We start from the raw sequence: 22,378 nt of genomic DNA, 5'->3' as shown, positions 1-22,378 counted from the left end.
GCCTTCGACATCATATTATTATAAGACCGCAGTTAACCACAACAATCAATTATTCATTCTGAAACCTTATACAAATCGTGGTTATCAATGTTTTTAAAATATCAATGACCACCCATTGTGCAACGTTTTAGAATAATTATTAATACATAGTTTTCTGGTTGTGTTATATGTTATTAAAAATTCTGAAACTGAGGCCCCGTACAAAAGTGCACTGTTGCGTAGTTGTAATACTACAGGTATCTTACTTGTTCGGTGCAGACTCGGTATATATCATTCCATATTATAGAGATCAATCATGTTAAGGTCAAAGTAGCACAAAACCAAAGAAAATAAGAAAACAATAAATACATTTTCTTTGTTTTACTATAAGCAGTAATGAAGCAATTTATCATTGTAAATGTCGATTGGTCAAGAAGTTCTTGACTGACTTTAATGATGCTAGCCTATTTCATAAACACTCAAAGGAGTATAAGTTTGTGGCATGACTAGGAATCGCATGGTTAGAGTTGGGCAAATATAGTGAAGTTGTTGACTGATAAATACTTGTAAATGACATTAGAACTAAGGTTAAGCAAGTTGGCTAATCATATGCATGGATGTATAATGTTTCACTTTTGTTCTTTATCAGTTTTGTCCATCACAAACTACAATTAAAACTTTTTTTATATATATATTATGTTCCTTTATATGTGCAGTCTATGTGTAAGAGAGGTATACCAGCATGCTATATTGATGTGTCCAGCCATGGTGATACCTTTAATGAAGAGTAGTTAACTAATATAAGGTTAACGAAGTTGGCTAATTCTATGAGTAAGCATTGCCATGTAAGTTTGTTGTGCATATATCAGTACATATAATGCCCTGCAACTGGAATCATGAAATGTGTTGGAATGTTAAAAGAATATTTAAGAAAGTTGAATGTATTCTACATATTTTTTGAAACGGTAATCAATAATAACAACTATGATGTAGTTAAAGGGAGATGAATCGCTTTTGATTACGTAAAAAGATTAGCACTTCCATACATCAGACATACACGAACCGACACATACAAAGGTAGACAACAAAAACATAGATGCAATTAATAATTTTCATAACTGTACACATCAACTACTAATGAATATTCAAGCTCGTCAGGTAACACATACTCGTCAGCAGAAAATCATAAGATAATACGTGTAATTGTTTGTAACATTTTTAACCAATGCGTTCAATATTATAACCACTCAAAAGTATTAAGATTACAGGAAATGATTCATATCCCTGCTCGGTGTTATTCCTTTTTTTACCAAAAATGATTTTTGTGTTACCTTGACAGTCTTTTAAGGACAATCAGGGATTCTGTTAGCTTTCGTTTGAAATATCTTTATCCTTACTTTGAAAAGATTTTCCTGACCCAGGCTGTCGATTTGCGTTAGTTTGCTACTTCGATTTTGTTTAGGTTTGCATGCATCTTCTTGTCAAAATCCATTCGGATAAATATTTATAGTTATATATATCTTGTCTGGTATGTTTCGTAAAGATAGAATAGAACAAGGATTTAAATATTTGAAAAAAAACTGTCCTCTTCAGCTGGTTCAACCTAACATATTATTATATTATATTGTCCTCTATATCTGTTATATACTGATAAGGGTCAAAGAAGTAATATGAACAGTATAATCCAGATAACACTGGATCCTCACATAAATGTATGGAGGATACGAATTACTTGTAATGATTAAATGGGGCAAAGAAGTAATTCAAACAGTGTAAATAATAAGGTTTGTTAAATTTTCGAGGCAATCCGCCCCTTTATCAAAACACAAAAAATACAAATACAATCACATAATATATATAAGAAGTACTGGAAATACAATAAAATACAATAAGAATAATGTTTTAGTAACTGGAGAAACCACAATGAACCCTTCGGCAAACGTGGGCCGAAGGCGGATACTAGCGTGACTGCATCATGTTCAAACACTAGAACGCTATGCGACCAACGGCAGAGATATTTTGAATCCCCCCGCACGTGAAAGTATTCCGAAGAGTTCAAAGACGATTCGTCCCTAAACACTGCAAGTGGACGACATTGCATTTATATGAAAAATGTTGCATTATCGTCTCTACAGTGATTGATTAAATATCGTGTACAAAGTCTGAAAAACTTTAGAAAAATATGTGTTAGATCATAAGAATTATAGAGAGTGGTGTGAAAAAACTGCTACAAATATTTATCAAGACTGAAAATATAAGAAATACGAATGCCGAAGTGTCCCTACAGGACGCTACGTGAAACAGACGATTCGGACCAACTCGGACCAAGATGCTGTTGCATGATGCCGAGAGGCGACTAAATGTGAGTCTCAAAGAGCAACATTGAATAGATGCCCCAAAAAATACAGCAATTATGAAAAATTTAACAAATTGAATAATTAACTACATGAATAGTCAGATATAATGGTCAGAACGAGAGTATATCCAGAAGACGTCTTTAACGTTCGTTCACACCCCGAGGGTAGCAGGTTTTTGTTATATACTGATATATATATTAGTGCATTAAGTTCATTAGATGTTTAATTATAGCCAAACGGGGTGGTAGATGGAGTGATAGACAGCCATTTGTGTTTTTATTACCTTGTTTTAAAATGATTTTTTTGTGTGTGTTTGGTTTCGTATTGTTTAACTTCCTATCAACCGCGACACCATTACGCATCGCCATGAACATTAAGTGTTTTAACTCAGTGACACTAGAGTGAAAATAAAACCAACTCAACTTTCAAACTGGACCTGCTGATAACACTACGAAATAGTAACGTGGTCTCATCATAGGCGTAACATTTGCAACATGTCAAATAAAATGGGTGTTGAAGACTATTCACGTCAGAGAAACCACAATGTTGTCAGAACCCTATACATCAAGATTCATCAGCAATTATTCCAGTAAAATTAGAAATGAAACATTGTGCAGAGATATTTAGGCATACATTTTTATAATTCGTTATTACGGATATCTTTATTTGGAAAGGACTAGAATATACTTAGCCTGCTGTCTGAATTTTGTGTTATTAAAGTCTACATTATCCAATGTTTTAATTTTGATAATGCATGAGACAAATCTTTTGATAATGCATGTGACATATTTTTGTATCTATTTTTCTACAATTTTGATGTTTCCAGTATGAATAAATGATTAATATTGACACAAGAATATTTCAAAGATCTAATACAACATGTTTGTTAATTGTCGACAGTGTATATTGGGCATAGAGGTAATCTATCTTTTCAAGGTATGCGGGGAACATAACTAAATATGAAAAAGATGGTCTACAGATAGTAGTTGTTGGTCCCGATGGCAAGATTTATAGCCCATGGTGCATCTTAATCACGGTTTTTTTTCCTTTTAATTATAAATGCAACATTAACCCACATGCGTGGTCGAACAACCATTATATGGCGTTGCTGGCCATCAAAAGGTAAATAAATCCCTGATGTAAAAAGAGTCCCGGGATGTGTCCCGCTCTAATTTTCTTTAAACACAATCATATTGTAAAATCAATCCCTGAGAAATTCCTACACTCCAATGGGTTATATTTTTAAAGAAGTTTTATTCCCACCCCGTGCCCATACATAGCATTCTTCGACTTCAACTGACATGGCTATTAACCTGAACATTTTGACTGACTTTTGGTCAAATCCAAGCGTTAGCGATGCAGGCCCTCTTTGCCTCTTGGCCTCTTGTTGTATTGAAAGTACAGATAAAACTGACAATTGTAAGAGGTAAAGGGTGTTGACAGAATTAATAGTGAAGACAAACTATTAGGGTGAGGATGTATAGATGGGCTGGGCCAGATGAGAGATACGAAGGAGCTCGAATGCAGTTAATGAACAATATTGCACAATATGGATTGCTCAATAACACATTCAGACACCTTAAACCAAATTGTACGGTAAGGATATCTTAAGTTACCTGAGACAAAGCCCAACTTTTATAGTCAAAAAGATGAAAAGATATTGAGATATTTTAATGTCTTCACATTAACCAAGAGATCCAAGTCATGGCATTAACCAGCATGCTTAGACGAATATCTACAACATTTGTTTAAATGAACACACATCAGTCTACGGTCAGGCTCACAGTGTAAAATCTTCGTGTAAGAGCAAATGTAAGCATATTTTAGAACTATTGTGAACTATTCCGTACTCACTTTTGTTGTTGTTTTTTGTTGTTGTTGGTTTTTTTTTTTTTTTTTTTTATCTTATTCTGTGATTCGTCTGGTGCTATGTCCCTGTTTAATTGTATTGATTTTGGTAAAACTATAGCAAAAGTTTTGTATGCTGTATGTATCACCTGTGTGTATACAGAATAAAGGGAAACAACTGATACAAAAAGTGTCACTTTTAAAAGGTGTCTGCTCAAACACCTTACGTTAAGTTTAATATATGACACTCTGTGAACTGTTTTAGTAGTACGTATACACCAATTTTAATTAGAATAAATACTACTTGTCTCGTGGTATAAAACTATTGAAAAACAGCACGGACCTCAATTCTGTCCAATTGAACTATTGAATAATACTATATAAGCCTGCTGTTTTATAATTAGTTTTAACCCGTATGGAGTCAACCGAAGATAAAAATAATAGCCAACATCTCTCGTGTGGATATTTAGATGTTTCAGTAACTTATTTCACGTGTTTGTGTGTTTTTGAATATTACTTGTCTATCCAGAAGTCCAAGTCGCTCTGTCTACATAATGTTTAATTAGGAGTCACAGCTCCGAGACGTAACATTAGCAAATTGTCCGCTGTATCTGTAACGGTCCACCAAATCTGAAATGTTGTGTCATGGATCACTTAATCAGGAGAATAAAAATAAACAGCTGAGTAAGTAGGTCAGAAACACTACAATGTTATCCGTGCTGTTCACTGGATAGAGATGAATCAGTGATACATTTTTTGTTTTAAATCCGCCAAGTTCAATTCAGGCACATACACAATTCTCAGAAGATAAAGCAATACAGACCGTATAGTCACTTGACGATGAAGTGGTGAATGACGGAGAGGAAACAACGATACTTCATTGTGAAGTAATGATTTCCTGTTAACTTTAGACATAGGCCTGAGCTACGAATTCGCCAGCATACGAATCTTAGAAGTATAAAACTTAATGCACATTGGGAGAGTGAACAGTCAGTGATCAATGTGAGTTAAAAAGTAGATTATGAAAAAATATTTATTCTTCACAAAAAAATGCATATATATCATGGCATGAACTTGTATATACAATCATAGATCAAAATTGTTTTAAACAAATATTATTTAAGAATCTTTATGTAAACATCATTGAATAATACATTGATTATTTGATAACAATGTCCTTCAAAATATTCAAGTATACCAGTTACTTCATCACGTACATATCAGACAGGTACAACGTCAGAGCATCTTCTGAATAAGGACGTTAAGTGAACGCAGAATTGACACATGCCTCATATGTCACTTCAGATTATAACGTGAGCACGGCTTGCTGGTCCTGTAAAGGAAAGTTCTGAGAATTTATACTTCATATTAGTAAAACATTCCACGATATATCATAAAATTCAATTTAATAAGTATATTCAATAACATAAAACGCAAAAGAGTTTTTTTTTAGACAACGCACCTTCGAGTTCATCATATACGGCCGCATTACTTCTTGTGCCAAGGGATTCATACATTTGTCTAAAGTGAGAGGAAAAATGATTCCGATTAAATGATGTGCTTTGATGTGATAACTTTTACTCATTAACTATTATTTCAATAAACACATAACACATCTACGCTGATTTCACGATTACGTCTCACATGATACTTGTGACATCGTAGTATGATCAATACAGTACGAATGTACATAAAAGAGAGTCTTTTCAACATTATTCTGCAATATTAAGCCACGCTGTAATATGCTTGGATTTTATTTTATTGAACATTGTTTCCATATGCATAATTTGTTTTCGAATGGCCTTGGCTGGTCTGTGTTTACTCTTACAATATATGTAATGGAATTTTTTTAAAGATTATGTACAGTTCACATTTGAGATTAAAGTATACATCATACTTATATTCTTTGTAAAAAAAAAAAAAAACAAAAAAACTTATATTCTTTGTAAGTAAATCTACCATACAAACCTGTCGTCAGTGGAAGCTTGTGTATTCACATTGGCTGAAACAGAGTCAATGGATAATATCACGATAGCGTATTTCAAGAACGGTTTAGCTAAGTATCGCGAGACGTTTTGATATAATAATTATAAGGAGTGTTATTTTCTTCAGACAAAGACATACAATAATATAATAATTCAAAGCTCTTACATACTGCTTTATCACACCAATATATAACTGTCTCTAAGTTGTGATTATCTAGACTTTAGCAAACAGCTCTGCCTCGTTTCACTTATCTCTTTGAGAGCCGCCATCCAGAACTGCCATTCGGCGCAAAGAAATTACTATATAGAAACATTTTCATTTATCAATCATTATGAATGTTGATTTGTTCAGACTAAGATATATACTAATTCAAAATTCTTATAAACTACTTTATCACAGCAATATATATCCTTCGCTAATGTGTGATTATGGGTGTCAAGTGTCGAAACCTACGTTGGGAGGTTGCCAGGTACTGACCGTAGGCCGGTGGTTTTTCTCTGGTTAGTCCGGCTTTCCTCCACCTCCAAAACTTGGCACGTTAAACAAAACAAACCAAACCAAGTGATTAAGGTGGCTTCAATTACCAGCCCTGACTCTTTTCATTTCATTCCATTGAGATTTTAAACCCGGACCTATCGTTCGGCGCAAACAGCTTGATAAATTTCCAGCACTGTCCTTTGACGTACAAATCCAACGTATCATAGCCAGAAGGGAACACAAAGGATTGCCTTTACTTGGATTCGAACGAGCGATAAGTCCATCATAATCCCATCTACCAATATACCCTCATATCTAACAAAACAAGAACTTCATCAGTTCAACAACAGTATGGCATTCGACTTACCTGCAGCATTACTTCCAAGACACTCATAGTTTGATGGTGGTTCTCTTTCCTCTAGGTTCAAATCGTCATAGTGTGATCTGATCAACAAAAATACAAACATACCAGTCATTTACAGGAGATTATACCACGTCACTGAATTTGTTACATCATAGTCGGTAACATTAGATTAAGCTACAGATGTTGGATGTGTCATAGTATCTCGAAACCCCCCCCCCCCCCCCCCCCCCCAAAAAAAAAAACCAAAAAAACTTTGAGATCAAACATGTACATGAATTCCATGCATCAAATTTATACCCAGTATTGTTTGAAAATATTTATATCATAGATGTGACAAACAAAATAAATTGACAGTAATGAATGAGGGTATCTCATTCGGAAATGGTATGCAATGTAGACATCATAAGGCATGCTATAAAAACATAAGTCATAATCTTAAATATTTTGTTTTCAGCTGTAAATACTGAATTTTGTCAAAATTTATATTTCTGATTGATAAAAACGTAAAACGGGAATTTAATCGTACCTCTCAGTTGAAATGTCATGTTGTCCTACAGGAGACAGAGGCAGGTTTACCCCTTTGAAATAATACATATTGAAATGAAAACCCAGCAAATCCCAAACATCACATTATATGTTTGTTCTGCTGTTGAATAAAAATAATGACACATTGAATGAAAAAAATGGATGCGTCTGTAAAGTTGTTACTGGGGGGGATTTTTCTGACATAACTAATGTTTTTGGTATATACAAAATAACACCGATATTTATGTTGGCATGTGTTTAGGGGACGTAAACAAGTCAACATATTTGACAAGGCAAAATGGGCAAATGAAGATTAGCTTTGAGCTTTTCTTAATTTCAGCGTAAAATGTTAGATGGTTCTGCTGTGTATATAAATGGTTATTTGTTTGTATTGGAGAAACAGGAGGTAACAAAACAAAACCAGATAGCATAAATCACCTTGAGAGTTTCATTTGTATTTAAAAGTTAATCAGCTTAGCTTAATATACCGGACTGAACCATTTTTATTATTTTTCCTCTTCTAATATTGAACTATTTTGGTAATGCTACCTGCTTCAGCCACGGGATTATTTTCTCTGCCTCTCATCTTCCTACAAACATAAATCGATATGAATGAAGAAATGCATAATTTTTCACTGAAAAAGGGCATTGAACAACAAAAAAAAAAAATATAATAAAAAATGAAGAAGGCGCAAGGTGTAAATGCCCTTAATTACGGAATTTTGATTCTTCTAACAGCTTTAGTATTCCTTAATATAACCATTTACCGCTTTTGGTATTCACATATAGCTAGACTTCATTTAAAGAAATCAACATGGCGACATATAAACGGTAAAGATAATCATATCATACAATATTATATCGATGGAGATTATTATAACACTTACCTTAATTTCCGTCTACCTGCAATAGAGAAATAAAACATAAGTATTCACCAGGTAAAGAGAGACAAGGCTAAACGATGAGAAAAAATTATTAATTATTAATTGAAATGTAATTGAATATGAAAAAGCGGCCATCTCTAATCAACATATTCTTTTAAAAAGTTGTTAAGATAAAGGATTAAGAATATCAAAACAAAACAAAACGATACAATAGTGTAAGGTATTTACACTATGTCATGGTATCACCAACACAGAAAATAAACAAGGTCCTTAAAATAATCTATTACACAGCAAATATTTGTCGGAGACAGTTTAATCAATACCGTCACAAACATCGTTGGGGAGAACGAAAAAAAACGTCTGTTAAAAAACGTCTGTAAAAGCGTCTGTAAAAACCACAGGGGGATGCAAGAGCCACGTCTGTGGGGGAGGATGTAAGATCCACGTCTGTGGGGGAGGATGTAAGAACCACGTCTGTGAGGGAGGATGTAAGAACCACGTCTGTGGGGGAGGATGTAAGATCCACGTCTGTGGGGGAGGATGTAAGAACCGAGTCTGTGGGGGAGGATGTAAGATCCACGTCTGTGGGGATGATTTAAGAACCACGTCTGTGGGGGAGGATGTAAGAACCACATCTGTGAGGGAGGATGTAAGATCCACGTCTGTGGGGGAGGATGTAAGAACCGAGTCTGTGGGGGAGGATGTAAGATCCACGTCTGTGGGGATGATTTAAGAACCAGGTCTTTTGGGGAGGATGTAAGAACCGTGTCTGCGGGGGATGATGTTAGAATTACGTTTGTGGGGGAGACTAACGATAATTTTTACTTAAGTTTCCTTGTATTACATGTTCTTAGGAATTTAGAAGCATGACGTATTTATCAATTTCCGTGGTGAGCAAATATAGCGCTAGATTACTTAGCCTGAATAGTCATTTCCGAGAAAGGCGCATTAATAATTCAAGCATACTTACAAATAATACACATAACCAAGAACACTGCGGTAACTAACAACACCGATGATGTTATAAAAAGTGCAATGGACGCCAAATTGGGAATCGAAGTCATCTCTCCCTTATCTGTACACGAGAGCAAAAGTTTTATGTGCCAATATCCTCTTTCACTTTTATCAACTTATTATAATTATTTGTTAATAAAAATCCTGAAACTATCCTAGTTTTTTTCCTTCTTTTCCCCCCTGGCATTTCTGTGTGTTGAATATGGTATAAGTATTGCAAATTAAATAATTATGAACTACATACTTTTCCCCCAGAAAACATGTTGCTCCTTTTATTTTATCTTCTCTATACATTTTTTAAGCTTATAAGCGTTTAATGAGACAGTACTAAACGTGCATGCGTTACATTTTACATACGCCAGAGTAGTTCTCTGTCATTAAAGTACTCATTATTACAAGTTAAGAGGACAATGTCTGATTGCCTTTCTTTTCTCTTTCAGTAATCTTTGTATGCATGGAGCTATAACGCCTTGCTTTTTTTCTTCGTTTTTTTTTTAATATTTCTCAGTTGAGTATATTTGAGCTCATTCTACCAATTTACTACTGAATGCAAACATGATATATTCTATGAGTACAATATAATTTAAATCTGTCTTTATCTTACATGAACATTCTTGGTTGGTTTTACTGATAATATCCACCACACTGCTGAGTGAGCTGTTTCCCACTACGTTATAGGCGTACATGTTCAGTAGGTATCTGGTGTTTGGTATCAGACCCGTTATTTCCTTGGTGTATGTTGACTGTTGTTGTTCTATCACTGATACTGTTTCTGTCTTTGTTCCTCCCTCAGGTCTATACAGAATGACAAATGTCTGGGGTTGGCCGCCATTGAAACCTTCTGTCCATTGTACAATAATGGTTGTTTCAGTGTTTTCCATCTCTTGGATATTTGTAGGTATTTCTGGCGGGCCTCTGAAACATATCAACACATAGTAAGTGAGGTATTATTGAGCATGCCTCTTTTTCAAATGAATTCAGTCTAATAAAGTACACCCTACCAAGACGTGACCGGTATTTTCAGTTAAAATTGAACATGATGCCCATCTTCAATCATCTTTATTTAATCTACCTACCGTGAAATAATTGACATTTGGTTTTGCAGAATCAATTTACTTTCATTTTTATTTAATAGGCATTTTGAAAGTTGATGATCTTTTAATCATTGTTTCTTCTTGTTTCGCAAACTGACCTGAGAATAAAACTGAGCAATCATACGATTCGCAACAAGTGAGGCTGTCCATAACATATTTCGTGAACCATATAATTATTACCCGTGATGTCAATCACATGAAAATAAATCAATTGAACATTTCTCCTTTTGTGATGATTGTTTTATTTCCATGGATATTACATCGGTTTATATCATCTAATTAGTTCTCCTTGAATGATTATGAGCTGTGTACCTGAACATCATAATTGGGAAATACTAAAGGATACCAGCATGTTACTAGCTATATAGCATCACCATAGTTTTTGATTGTTGAGAAAATGCCTTTTAGATTGATAAGTTGACGCCGGAAAGGTAACAAATATGATAAACAACATCCAAACCGAGAGCTCATTTCAGAATGGTTAACTTTCTATCGTTTCTATCTTTTCAATTCATTCTGATTTCCAACGCCACCCCTAAAGACTTCGATATCCAGACAAAAGACATTTGGCGCATACATGTGTATACTTACAGTATACAGTAAATGTGACCTGTGTCTGAGGTAGGTATACTTACAGTATACAGTAAATGTGACCTGTGTCTGAGTAGGTATACTTACAGTGTGCAGTAAATGTGACCTGTGTCAGAGATAGGTATACTTACAGTGTACAGTAAATGTTACCTGTGTCTGAGGTAGGTATACTTACAGTGTACAGTAAATGTGACCAGTGTCTGAGGTAGGTATACTTACAGTGTACAGTAAATGTTACCTGTGTCTGAGGTAGGCATACTTACAGTGTACAGTATAGGTGACTTGTATCTGAGGTAGGTATACTTACAGTGTACAGTAAATGTGACCTGTGTCTGAGGTAGGTATACTTACAGTGTACAGTAAATGTGACCTGTGTCTGAGGTAGGTATACTTACAGTATACAGTAAATGTGACCTGTGTCTGAGTTAGGTATACTTACAGTGTACAGTAAATGTGACCGTTGTCTGAGGTTGGTATACTTACAGTGTACAGTAAATGTGACCTGTGTCTGAGGTAGGTATACTTACAGTGTACAGTAAATGTGACCTATGTCTGAGGTAGGTATACTTACAGTGTACAGTAAATGTGACCTGTGTCTTAGGTGGGTTTACTTACAGTGTACAGTAAATGGGACCTGTGTCTGAGATAGGTATACTTACAGTGTACAGTAAATGTGACCTGTGTCTGAGGTAGGTATACTTACAGTGTACAGTAAATGTGGCCTGTATCTGAGGTGGGTATACTTAGTGTACATTGTACAGTAAATGTGACCTGTGTCTGAGGTAAGTATACGTACAGTGTACAGTAAATGTGACCGTTGTCTGAGGTAGGTATACTAACAGTGTACAGTAAATGTGACCCGTGTCTGAGGTAGGTATACTTACTGTGTACGGTAAATGTGACCTGTTTCTGAGGTAGGTATACTTACAGTGTACAGTAAATGTGACCTGTGTCCGAGGTAGGTATACTTACAGTGTACAGTAAATGTGACCTGTGTCTGAGGTAGGTATACTTACAGTGTACAGTAAATGTGACCGTTGTCTGAGGGAGGTATACTTACAGTGTACAGTAGATGTGACATGTGTCTGAGGTAGGTATACTTACAGTATACAGTAAATGTGACCTGTGTCTGAGTAGGTATACTTACAGTGTGCAGTAAATGTGACCTGTGTCAGAGATAGGTATACTTACAGTGTACAGTAAATGTTACCTGTGTCTGAGGTAGGTATACTTACAGTGTACAGTAAATGTGACCAGTGTCTGAGGTAGGTATACTTACAGTGTACAGTAAATGTTACCTGTGTCTGAGGTAGGCATACTTACAGTGTACAGTATAGGTGACTTGTATCTGAGGTAGGTATACTTACAGTGTACAGTAAATGTGACCTGTGTCTGAGGTAGGTATACTTACAGTGTACAGTAAATGTGACCTGTGTCTGAGGTAGGTATACTTACAGTATACGGTAAATGTGACCTGTGTCTGAGTTAGGTATACTTACAGTGTACAGTAAATGTGACCGTTGTCTGAGGTTGGTATACTTACAGTGTACAGTAAATGTGACCTGTGTCTGAGGTAGGTATACTTACAGTGTACAGTAAATGTGACCTATGTCTGAGGTAGGTATACTTACAGTGTACAGTAAATGTGACCTGTGTCTTAGGTGGGTTTACTTACAGTGTACAGTAAATGGGACCTGTGTCTGAGATAGGTATACTTACAGTGTACAGTAAATGTGACCTGTGTCTGAGGTAGGTATACTTACAGTGTACAGTAAATGTGACCTGTATCTGAGGTAGGTATACTTACAGTGTACAGTAAATGTGACCTGTGTCTGAGGTAGGTATACTTACAGTGTACAGTAAATGTGACCGTTGTCTGAGGTAGGTATACTAACAGTGTACAGTAAATGTGACCGTGTCTGAGGTAGGTATACTTACAGTGTACAGTAAATGTGACCTGTTTCTGAGGTAGGTATACTTACAGTGTACAGTAAATGTGACCTGTGTCTGAGGTAGGTATACTTACAGTGTACAGTAAATGTGACCTGTGTCTGAGGTAGGTATACTTACAGTGTACAGTAAATGTGACCGTTGTCTGAGGTAGGTATACTTACAGTGTACAGTAATGTGACATGTGTCTGAGGTAGGTATACTTACAGTGTACAGTAAATGTGACCGTTGTCTGAGGGAGGTATAGTTACAATGTACAGTAAATGTGACCCGTGTCTGAGGTAGGTATACTTACAGTGTACAGTAAATGTGACCGTTGTCTGAGGGAGGTATACTTACAGTGTACAGTAGATGTGACCTGTGTCTGAGGTATGTATACTTACAGTGTACAGTAAATGTGACCTGTGTCTGAGGTAGGTATACTTACAGTGTACAGTAAATGTGACCTGTTGTCTGAGGTAGGTATACTTACAGTGTACAGTAAATGTGACCTGTGACTGAGGTAGGTATACTTACAGTGTACAGTAAATGTGACCTGTGTCTGAGGTAGGTATACTTACAGTGTACAGTAAATGTTAGCTATGTCTGAGGTAGGTATACTTACAGTGTACAGTAAATGTGACCTGTGTCTGAGGAAAGTATACTTACAGTGTGCAGTAAATGTGACCTGTGTCTAAGGTAAGTATACTTACAATGTACAGTAAATGTGACCTGTGTCAGAGATAGGTATACTTACAGTGTACAGTAAAGATGACCTGTGTCTGAGGTAGGTATACTTACAGTGTACAGTAAATGTGACCTGTGTCTGAGGTAGGTATACTTACAGTGTGCAGTAAATGTGACCTGTGTCTGAGGTAGGTATACTTACAATGTACAGTAAATGTGACCTGTGTTTGAGGTAGGTATACTTACAGTGTACAGTAAATGTGACCGTTGTCTGAGTTAGGTATACTTACAGTGTACAGTGAATGTGACCTGTGTCTGAGGTAGGTATACTTACAGTGTACAGTAAATGTGACCGGTGTTTGAGGTAGGTATACTTACAGTGTACAGTGAATTTGACCTGTGTCTGAGGTAGGTATACTTACAGTGTAGAGTAAATGTGACCTGTGTCTGAGGTAGGTATACTTACAGTGTACAGTAAATGTGACCTGTGTCTGAGGTAGGTATACTTACAGTGTACAGTAAATGTGACCTATGTCTGAGGTAGGTATACTTACAGTGTACAGTAAATGTGACCTGTGTCTGAGGTAGGTATACTTACAGTGTACAGTAAATATGACCGTTGTCTGAGGTTGGTATACTTACAGTGTACAGTAAATGTGACCTGTGTCTGAGGTAGGTATACTTACAGTGTACAGTAAATATGACCGTTGTCTGAGGTTGGTATACTTACAGTGTACAGTAAATGTGACCTGTGTCTGAGGTAGGTATACTTACAGTGTACAGTAGATCTGACCTGTATCTGAGGTAGGTATATTTACAGTATACAGTAAATGTGACCTGTGTCTGAGGAAGGTATACTTACAGTGTACAGTAAATGTGACCTATGTCTGAGGTAGGTATACATACAGTGTACAGTAAATATGACCTGTATCTGAGGTAGGTATATTTACAGTATACAGTAAATGTGACCTGTGTCTGAAGTAGGCATACGTACTGTGTACAGTAAATGTGACCCGTGTCTGAGGTAGGTATACTTACAGTGTACAGTAAATGTGACCTGTGTCTGAGGAAGGTATACTTACAGTGTGCAGTAAATGTGACCTGTGTCTGAGGTAGGTATACTTACAGAGTACAGTAAATGTGACCTGTTCTTGAGGTAGGTATACTTACAGTGTACAGTAAATGTGACCTGTGTCTGAGGTAGGTATACTTACAGTGTACAGTAAATGTGACCTGTGTCTGAGGAAGGTATACTTACAGTGTGCAGTAAATGTGACCTGTGTCTGAGGTAGGTATACTTACAGTGTACAGTAAATGTGACCTGTTCCTGAGGTAGGTATACTTACAGTGTACAGTAAATGTGACCTGTGTTTAAGGTAGGTATACTTACAGTGTACAGTAAATGTGACCTGTGTCTGAGGAAGGTATACTTACAGAGTACAGTAAATGTGACCTGTGTCTGAGGTAGGTATACTTACAGAGTACAGTAAATGTGACATGTTTCTGAGGTAGGTATACTTACAGTGTACAGTAGATCTGACCTGTATCTGAGGTAGGTATATTTACAGTATACAGTAAATGTGACCTGTGTCTGAGGAAGGTATACTTACAGTGTACAGTAAATGTGACCTATGTCTGAGGTAGGTATACATACAGTGTACAGTAAATATGACCTGTATCTGAGGTAGGTATATTTACAGTATACAGTAAATGTGATCTGTGTCTGAAGTAGGCATACGTACTGTGTACAGTAAATGTGACCCGTGTCTGAGGTAGGTATACTTACAGTGTACAGTAAATGTGACCTGTGTCTGAGGAAGGTATACTTACAGTGTGCAGTAAATGTGATCTGTGTCTGAGGTAGGTATACTTACAGAGTACAGTAAATGTGACCTGTTCTTGAGGTAGGTATACTTACAGTGTACAGTAAATGTGACCTGTGTCTGAGGTAGGTATACTTACAGTGTACAGTAAATGTGACCTGTGTCTGAGGAAGGTATACTTACAGTGTGCAGTAAATGTGACCTGTGTCTGAGGTAGGTATACTTACAGTGTACAGTAAATGTGACCTGTTCCTGAGGTAGGTATACTTACAGTGTACAGTAAATGTGACCTGTGTTTAAGGTAGGTATACTTACAGTGTACAGTAAATGTGACCTGTGTCTGAGGTAGGTATACTTACAGAGTACAGTAAATGTGACCTGTGTCTGAGGTAGGTATACTTACAATGTACAGTAAATGTGACCGTTGTCTGAGGTAGGTATACTTACAGTGTACAGTAAATGTGACCTGTGTCCTAGGTGGGTTTACTTACAGTGTACAGTAAATGGGACCTGTGTCTGAGATAGGTATACTTACAGTGTACAGTAAATATGACCTGTATCTGAGGTAGGTATATTTACAGTATACAGTAAATGTGACCTGTGTCTGAAGTAGGTATACTTACTGTGTACAGTAAATGTGACCCGTGTCTGAGGTAGGTATACTTACAGTGTACAGTAAATGTGACCTGTGTCTGAGGAAGGTATACTTACAGTGTGCAGTAAATGTGACCTGTGTCTGAGGTAGGTATACTTACAGAGTACAGTAAATGTGACCTGTGTCTTAGATAGGTATACTTACAGAGTACAGTAAATGTGACATGTGTCTGAGGTAGGTATACTGACAGTGTGCAGTAAATGTGACCTGTGTCTGAGGTAGGTATACTTACAGTGTACAGTAAATGTGGCCTGTGTCTGAGGTAGGTATACTTACAGAGTACAGCAAATGTGACATGTGTCTGAGGTAGGTATACTGACAGTGAACAGTAAATGTGACATGTGTCTGAGGTAGGTATACTTACAGTGTACAGTAAATGTGACCTGTGTCTGAGGTAGGTATACTTACAGTGTACAGTGAATGTGACCTGTGTCTGAGGTAGGTATACTTAAAGTGTACAGTAAATGTGACCTGTGTCTGAGATAGGTATACTTACAGTGTACAGTAAATGTGACCTGTATCTGAGGTAGGTATACTTAGTGTACAATGTACAGTAAATGTGACCTGTGTCTTAGGTAGGTATACTTACAGAGTACAGTAAATGTGACATGTGTCTGAGGTAGGTATACTTACAGTGTACAGTAAATGTGACATTTGTCTGAGGTAGGTATACTTACAGTGTACAGTAAATGTGACCTGTGTCTGAGGTAGGTATACTTACAGTGTACAGTAAATGTGACCTGTGTCTGAGGTAGGTATACTTACAGTGTACAGTAAATGTGACCTATGTCTGAGGTAGGTATACTTACAGTGTACAGTAAATGTGACCTGTGTCTGAGGTAGGTATACTTACAGTGTACAGTAAATATGACCGTTGTCTGAGGTAGGTATACTTACAGTGTACAGTAGATATGACCTGTATCTGAGGTAGGTATATTTACAGTATACAGTAAATGTGACCTGTGTCTGAGGAAGGTATACTTACAGTGTACAGTAAATGTGACCTATGTCTGAGGTAGGTATACTTACAGTGTACAGTAAATATGACCTGTATCTGAGGTAGGTATATTTACAGTATACAGTAAATGTGACCTGTGTCTGAAGTAGGCATACTTACTGTGTACAGTAAATGTGACCCGTGTCTGAGGTAGGTATACTTACAGTGTACCGTAAATGTGACCTGTGTCTGAGGATTGTATACTTACAGTGTGCAGTAAATGTGACCTGTGTCTGAGGTAGGTATACTTACAGAGTACAGTAAATGTGACCTGTTCCTGAGGTAGGTATACTTACAGTGTACAGTAAATGTGACCTGTGTCTGAGGTAGGTATACTTACAGTGTACAGTAAATGTGACCTGTGTCTGAGGTAGGTATACTTACAGTGTACAGTAAATGTGACCTGTTTCTGAGGTAGGTATACTTACAGTGTACAGTAAATATGACCGTTGTCTGAGGTTGGTATACTTACAGTGTACAGTAAATGTGACTTGTGTCCTAGGTGGGTTTACTTACAGTGTACAGTAAATGGGACCTGTGTCTGAGATAGGTATACTTACAGTGTACAGTAAATATGACCTGTATCTGAGGTAGGTATATTTACAGTATACAGTAAATGTGACCTGTGTCTGAAGTAGGTATACTTACTGTGTACAGTAAATGTGACCCGTGTCTGAGGTAGGTATACTTACAGTGTACAGTAAATGTGACCTGTGTCTGAGGAAGGTATACTTACAGTGTGCAGTAAATGTGACCTGTGTCTGAGGTAGGTATACTTACAGAGTACAGTAAATGTGACCTGTGTCTGAGGTAGGTATACTTACAGAGTACAGTAAATGTGACATGTGTCTGAGGTAGGTATACTGACAGTGTGCAGTAAATGTGACCTGTGTCTGAGGTAGGTATACTTACAGAGTACAGCAAATGTGACATGTGTCTGAGGTAGGTATACTGACAGTGAACAGTAAATGTGACATGTGTCTGAGGTAGGTATACTTACAGTGTACAGTAAATGTGACCTGTGTCTGAGGTAGGTATACTTACAGTGTACAGTAAATATGACCGTTGTCTGAGGTTGGTATACTTACAGTGTACAGTAAATGTGACCTGTGTCTGAGGTAGGTATACTTACAGTGTACAGTAAATGTGACCTATGTCTTATGTAGGTATACTTAAAGTGTACAGTAAATGTGACCTGTGTCTGAAATAGGTATACTTACAGTGTACAGTAAATGTGACCTGTATCTGAGGTAGGTATACTTAGTGTACAGTGTACAGTAAATGTGACCTGTGTCTGAGGTAAGTATACGTACAGTGTACAGTAAATGTGACCTGTGTCTGAGGTAGGTATACTTACAGTGTACAGTAAATGTGACCTGTGTCTGAGGTAGGTATACTTACAGTATACAGTAAATGTGGCCTGTGTCTGAGGTAGGTATACTTACAGTGTACAGTAAATGTGACCTGTGAATGAGGTAGGTATACTTACAGTGTACAGTAAATGTGACCTGTGTCTGAGGTAGGTATACTTACAGTATACAGTAAATTTGACCTGTGTCTGAGGTAGGTGTACGTACAGTGTACAGTAAATATGACCTGTGTTTGAGATGGGTATACTTACAATGTGTATTAAAAGCGATCTTAGTCTGAGGCAGGTAAATGTCTGCAAAATGGTGGAAATTAACATATACGACTAAAACAGATAATATTTTCTATTAATGTCCTGGAATAGAAACACACAACTCTAAATTGCATTGATGTCAGCCACTGTTTAATCTTTTATGTAAGGTAACAAAAACAAACTTACATTGGACAACAAGTGTTTTAACACCGGACTGGACAGGGGTCATTCCATCCACGTTACTAGCCCTACACTGGACAGTGGCTGGTCTGTCATCTTTGGCCCCGGTCAGTGTAAACGAACTGGTGGTCACAAACTCGTCACCGTCATTACTAACACTTCCGGTCTGATTTGTGACGTTTACACCATCCTTGTACCAGTCTATCCGGGCAGGAGGACGACAACTTCCTGTTACATACGTGTACACCTGACTGTCCCCTGGTGTTACTGTGACTGTGTCACTGACGGGAGAAGTTAAGGTAACGTTGGGTACAGGTACTGAAACATAAGAGTGTTCAGATATAACAAAGCCACATTTTATCTCCCCAAACCTCAACCATTAACGTCATTCAATTGGAAATAAATATTTGTAATGTTTATAAGTTTCTATGACCACACGAAAGTATAAATCATGTGGACAATACAACAAAAAACTGAATCGATATGATATTCGTTTTAAGTTATTTTTCTCATAACAACATAACACAAATAACGGAAACTAAACATGTATTATCTAACATCTGAGATGTGATCAAACCATGGCTGTACGCACATTTGTAACTATGACATGACGGAAATAAGATGGCTGTTCAATCTAAACTTTTGTATTAATTTAAATCCAACTTAAATATACATAAGGAACAACGAGGTAATAGCATTACACGATCATAAGGCTAACCATTGTTCTTGAATATAACATATTTTTGTCTTTCATTATCGATTGATACGATATGTTAATATATGTTAAAAATCCATCATCTGTGACATCAAAACAAACATGTCATCTGTAAGCAAAAAGTGTATGCTTATGCATAAAACCTGTTTTTGATATGCATTTTGTGAACAAAATGCAAAGATATTTCATCAGATACACATTTTTTCAATACAAACGATAAAGCACACAAGCTATATATATGCAATTAGTCTTGACACGTTTATGACGTCATATGTATGACGCCATGTTTTGTGCATTACGTCAGGTTATTGTGTCGTAGATCTTCGTGTAGATCATCGACTCATTGAAAAGAATCATTAAAAAATCTATTAACTATTGAGTCTTTCTTTTATCAAACTGCATATACAAAATTTACGTCATAACCACAATTTGATTTAATTACCAATACAACAAAACTCACCAATAATAGACACCTGTGTTAATACCCATCCTTTCAGTGTGGCGTCCGACAGGTAGACACTACAGGTGTATGTATCACCATGTACAGGGTTAAGGATCCCCAGTCTGACTTCATTAGAGGCCAGGTTACAGTCTATACGGTAGTTATCAGGAAATGATGTAGAACATTGAGGTGTAGATGTAGGAATGGCTAAGATAACCGTTCTAACCTCCTCATCCCTCCACCGTAGATGTCCAAGTGTCCCTCCGTCCAGGTCATACGTGCAGGCCAGCCACAACATGGCTCCTTTTGTTACCATTGCAACGGGGGAAGGTTGAATATCAATACTCGGCTCTGATGATACTAAAAACATGAATAAGAAAAGCTGGACATCACCACACGCTGAAAGTATGATTTTTTCGGCATAGCCGTATACTTTTCTTTTTGCCCCGGATATGCCGTTTATCTTTTTTAAAGATATTTCTTGTTATTTAAAGTAAAACAATTTGCATGAAATCTCATTTACTATCATTTCCGTATATACTTATATCTCTGACGTATGTGTAATTCATTCAGAGAAAGTTAGGCATGTCGTGGTCTACCAAAACTGATACGTTTAGTAACTTTACGTTTAAATATTGATGAGTTAAAACAAACTTACAGTTAGAAACTATCTGCATTGCTTGATCAACATTAACTATCGGTTGCACTATACCCGCACCAATCGATCGCTGACAACAGCGAGTAGATATAAGTTTATCAAACAGGTGATAACTAATTAAACGTTTTTTTTTCAGCTGATGATGATTTTTTGGGTACAATGATTCACTTACCTGCCAGTAGTAGATTGAATATCACCAAATTAAAAATTTGATAATCCATGATAGGAGACACCAGACTCACGACGATAAAACAGACATAAACTATGAACCAAATGACTTCCTGGTATATAAAAAGGTAACCCAGATACAATATAACATTGTAATAGGACCGGTCATATCACTGGAATATAAACGTATCTCAAGAGTGCGGGCAAAGTACTATAAATAAACAAGAGGGCAAGGGCCACGTAGTTCACTGAACATGTTATTATAATTCAATTTATTGTTGTCAATTTTCTTGCATTTCGTAATTATAATTCATGATGTGCGATTCCTGTAGAGCCACTCAGAATATACCATTAAATAAAAGAAAACCAGTAATGCCAGTGTGAATTGAATTTTTGGCCGTTTTATTCGTAAAAAACGACATGACGTAAAAACATGTAACAATACATGTTGTCCCACACTGAACAACATTACAATAAATCATTGTACAAAATAAACATTATACTAAATAATTGTAGGTGGGGTGCAAAAAACCGCCACATGGCAGAGATAGCAAGCATGGAATCGCATGTGTGCAAGCATTGCTAGTTCTCGCCAAACCCCAATTACGAGTGACTATTTAGGGTAAAACAACATATACATTTGTACATGTAACACATGTGGTAGTATAACAACATTTGGAAAGAACTACAAATATAACAAAATTACATATGCAAATGTATGTGTGAAACAGGAAACAATGCAATTTACATAACGAACATACTTCTATGCTTTTCAGCATTTAGAGTTAATGAGTGTCCTTCATTATTGTGGGTATGTCGTTTCCAATGTCCCTCTAAGACCGCGACATGGTCATCGTTCCAGGATAAATGCAAATATCAATAATTCATACGGGTACACCAGCTCATACAATAAGATCAATATACAATACTAATGGAAAGCATGAAATATCTTTGTAACTACCCTTTATTGCAAGAATGCCATGCATCCAATGCAATATAGAAGTTGTCCACAGAGAAGGATGTCAAGCATCCGATACATAATTGAAACGTACTGTGTTTAAAATCAAATGTTTAACATAATTTATTTCACCAAGCCTAAATACTAGCAGGGATGCCATGCATCCAAAGCAGAGTAAATAGAACATCTGAAAAAAAAATTAGTAACTGATATGTATATAATACTAAGTAGAGAGCATATATATATATAAGCAGGTGTGCAATGCACCCAAAGCAATATATATATTGATATATATATAGGTAGAGCAGCCGCTTTTACCGTACATAAATGCAGTCAAAGACAAGTGTAATATGAAAATGTGACTTACACTGAATATGGTGACTTACAAACCAAAGACAAGAAAAACACAGTGAAAACTGTTAACAT

At 36.5% G+C, this 22,378-nt stretch overlaps 1 protein-coding gene across 1 annotated transcript; it reads right to left on the bottom strand.

Annotated features, from left to right (window-relative positions):
• Positions 1–5,228: 5,228 nt before the first annotated feature.
• LOC117340638 (nephrin-like) lies at positions 5,229–20,484 on the bottom strand. The gene is made up of 11 exons (XM_033902401.1): positions 20,187–20,484; positions 19,018–19,329; positions 10,039–10,347; positions 9,391–9,495; positions 8,424–8,439; positions 8,086–8,126; positions 7,538–7,589; positions 7,015–7,091; positions 6,153–6,186; positions 5,647–5,705; positions 5,229–5,517 (listed from the first exon to the last, which is right to left on the bottom strand). Exons 1-11 carry the CDS (start codon positions 20,482–20,484, stop codon positions 5,486–5,488), a joined length of 1,335 nt encoding a protein of 444 aa, XP_033758292.1. The 3' UTR covers positions 5,229–5,485.
• Positions 20,485–22,378: the final 1,894 nt, after the last annotated feature.

This window comes from Pecten maximus, chromosome 13 (genome assembly GCF_902652985.1).
Source record: "Pecten maximus chromosome 13, xPecMax1.1, whole genome shotgun sequence".
NCBI lineage: Eukaryota > Metazoa > Mollusca > Bivalvia > Pectinida > Pectinidae > Pecten > Pecten maximus.
Note: the sequence above shows the minus strand (reverse complement) of the source record. Positions and strands in the feature narration are given on the sequence as shown.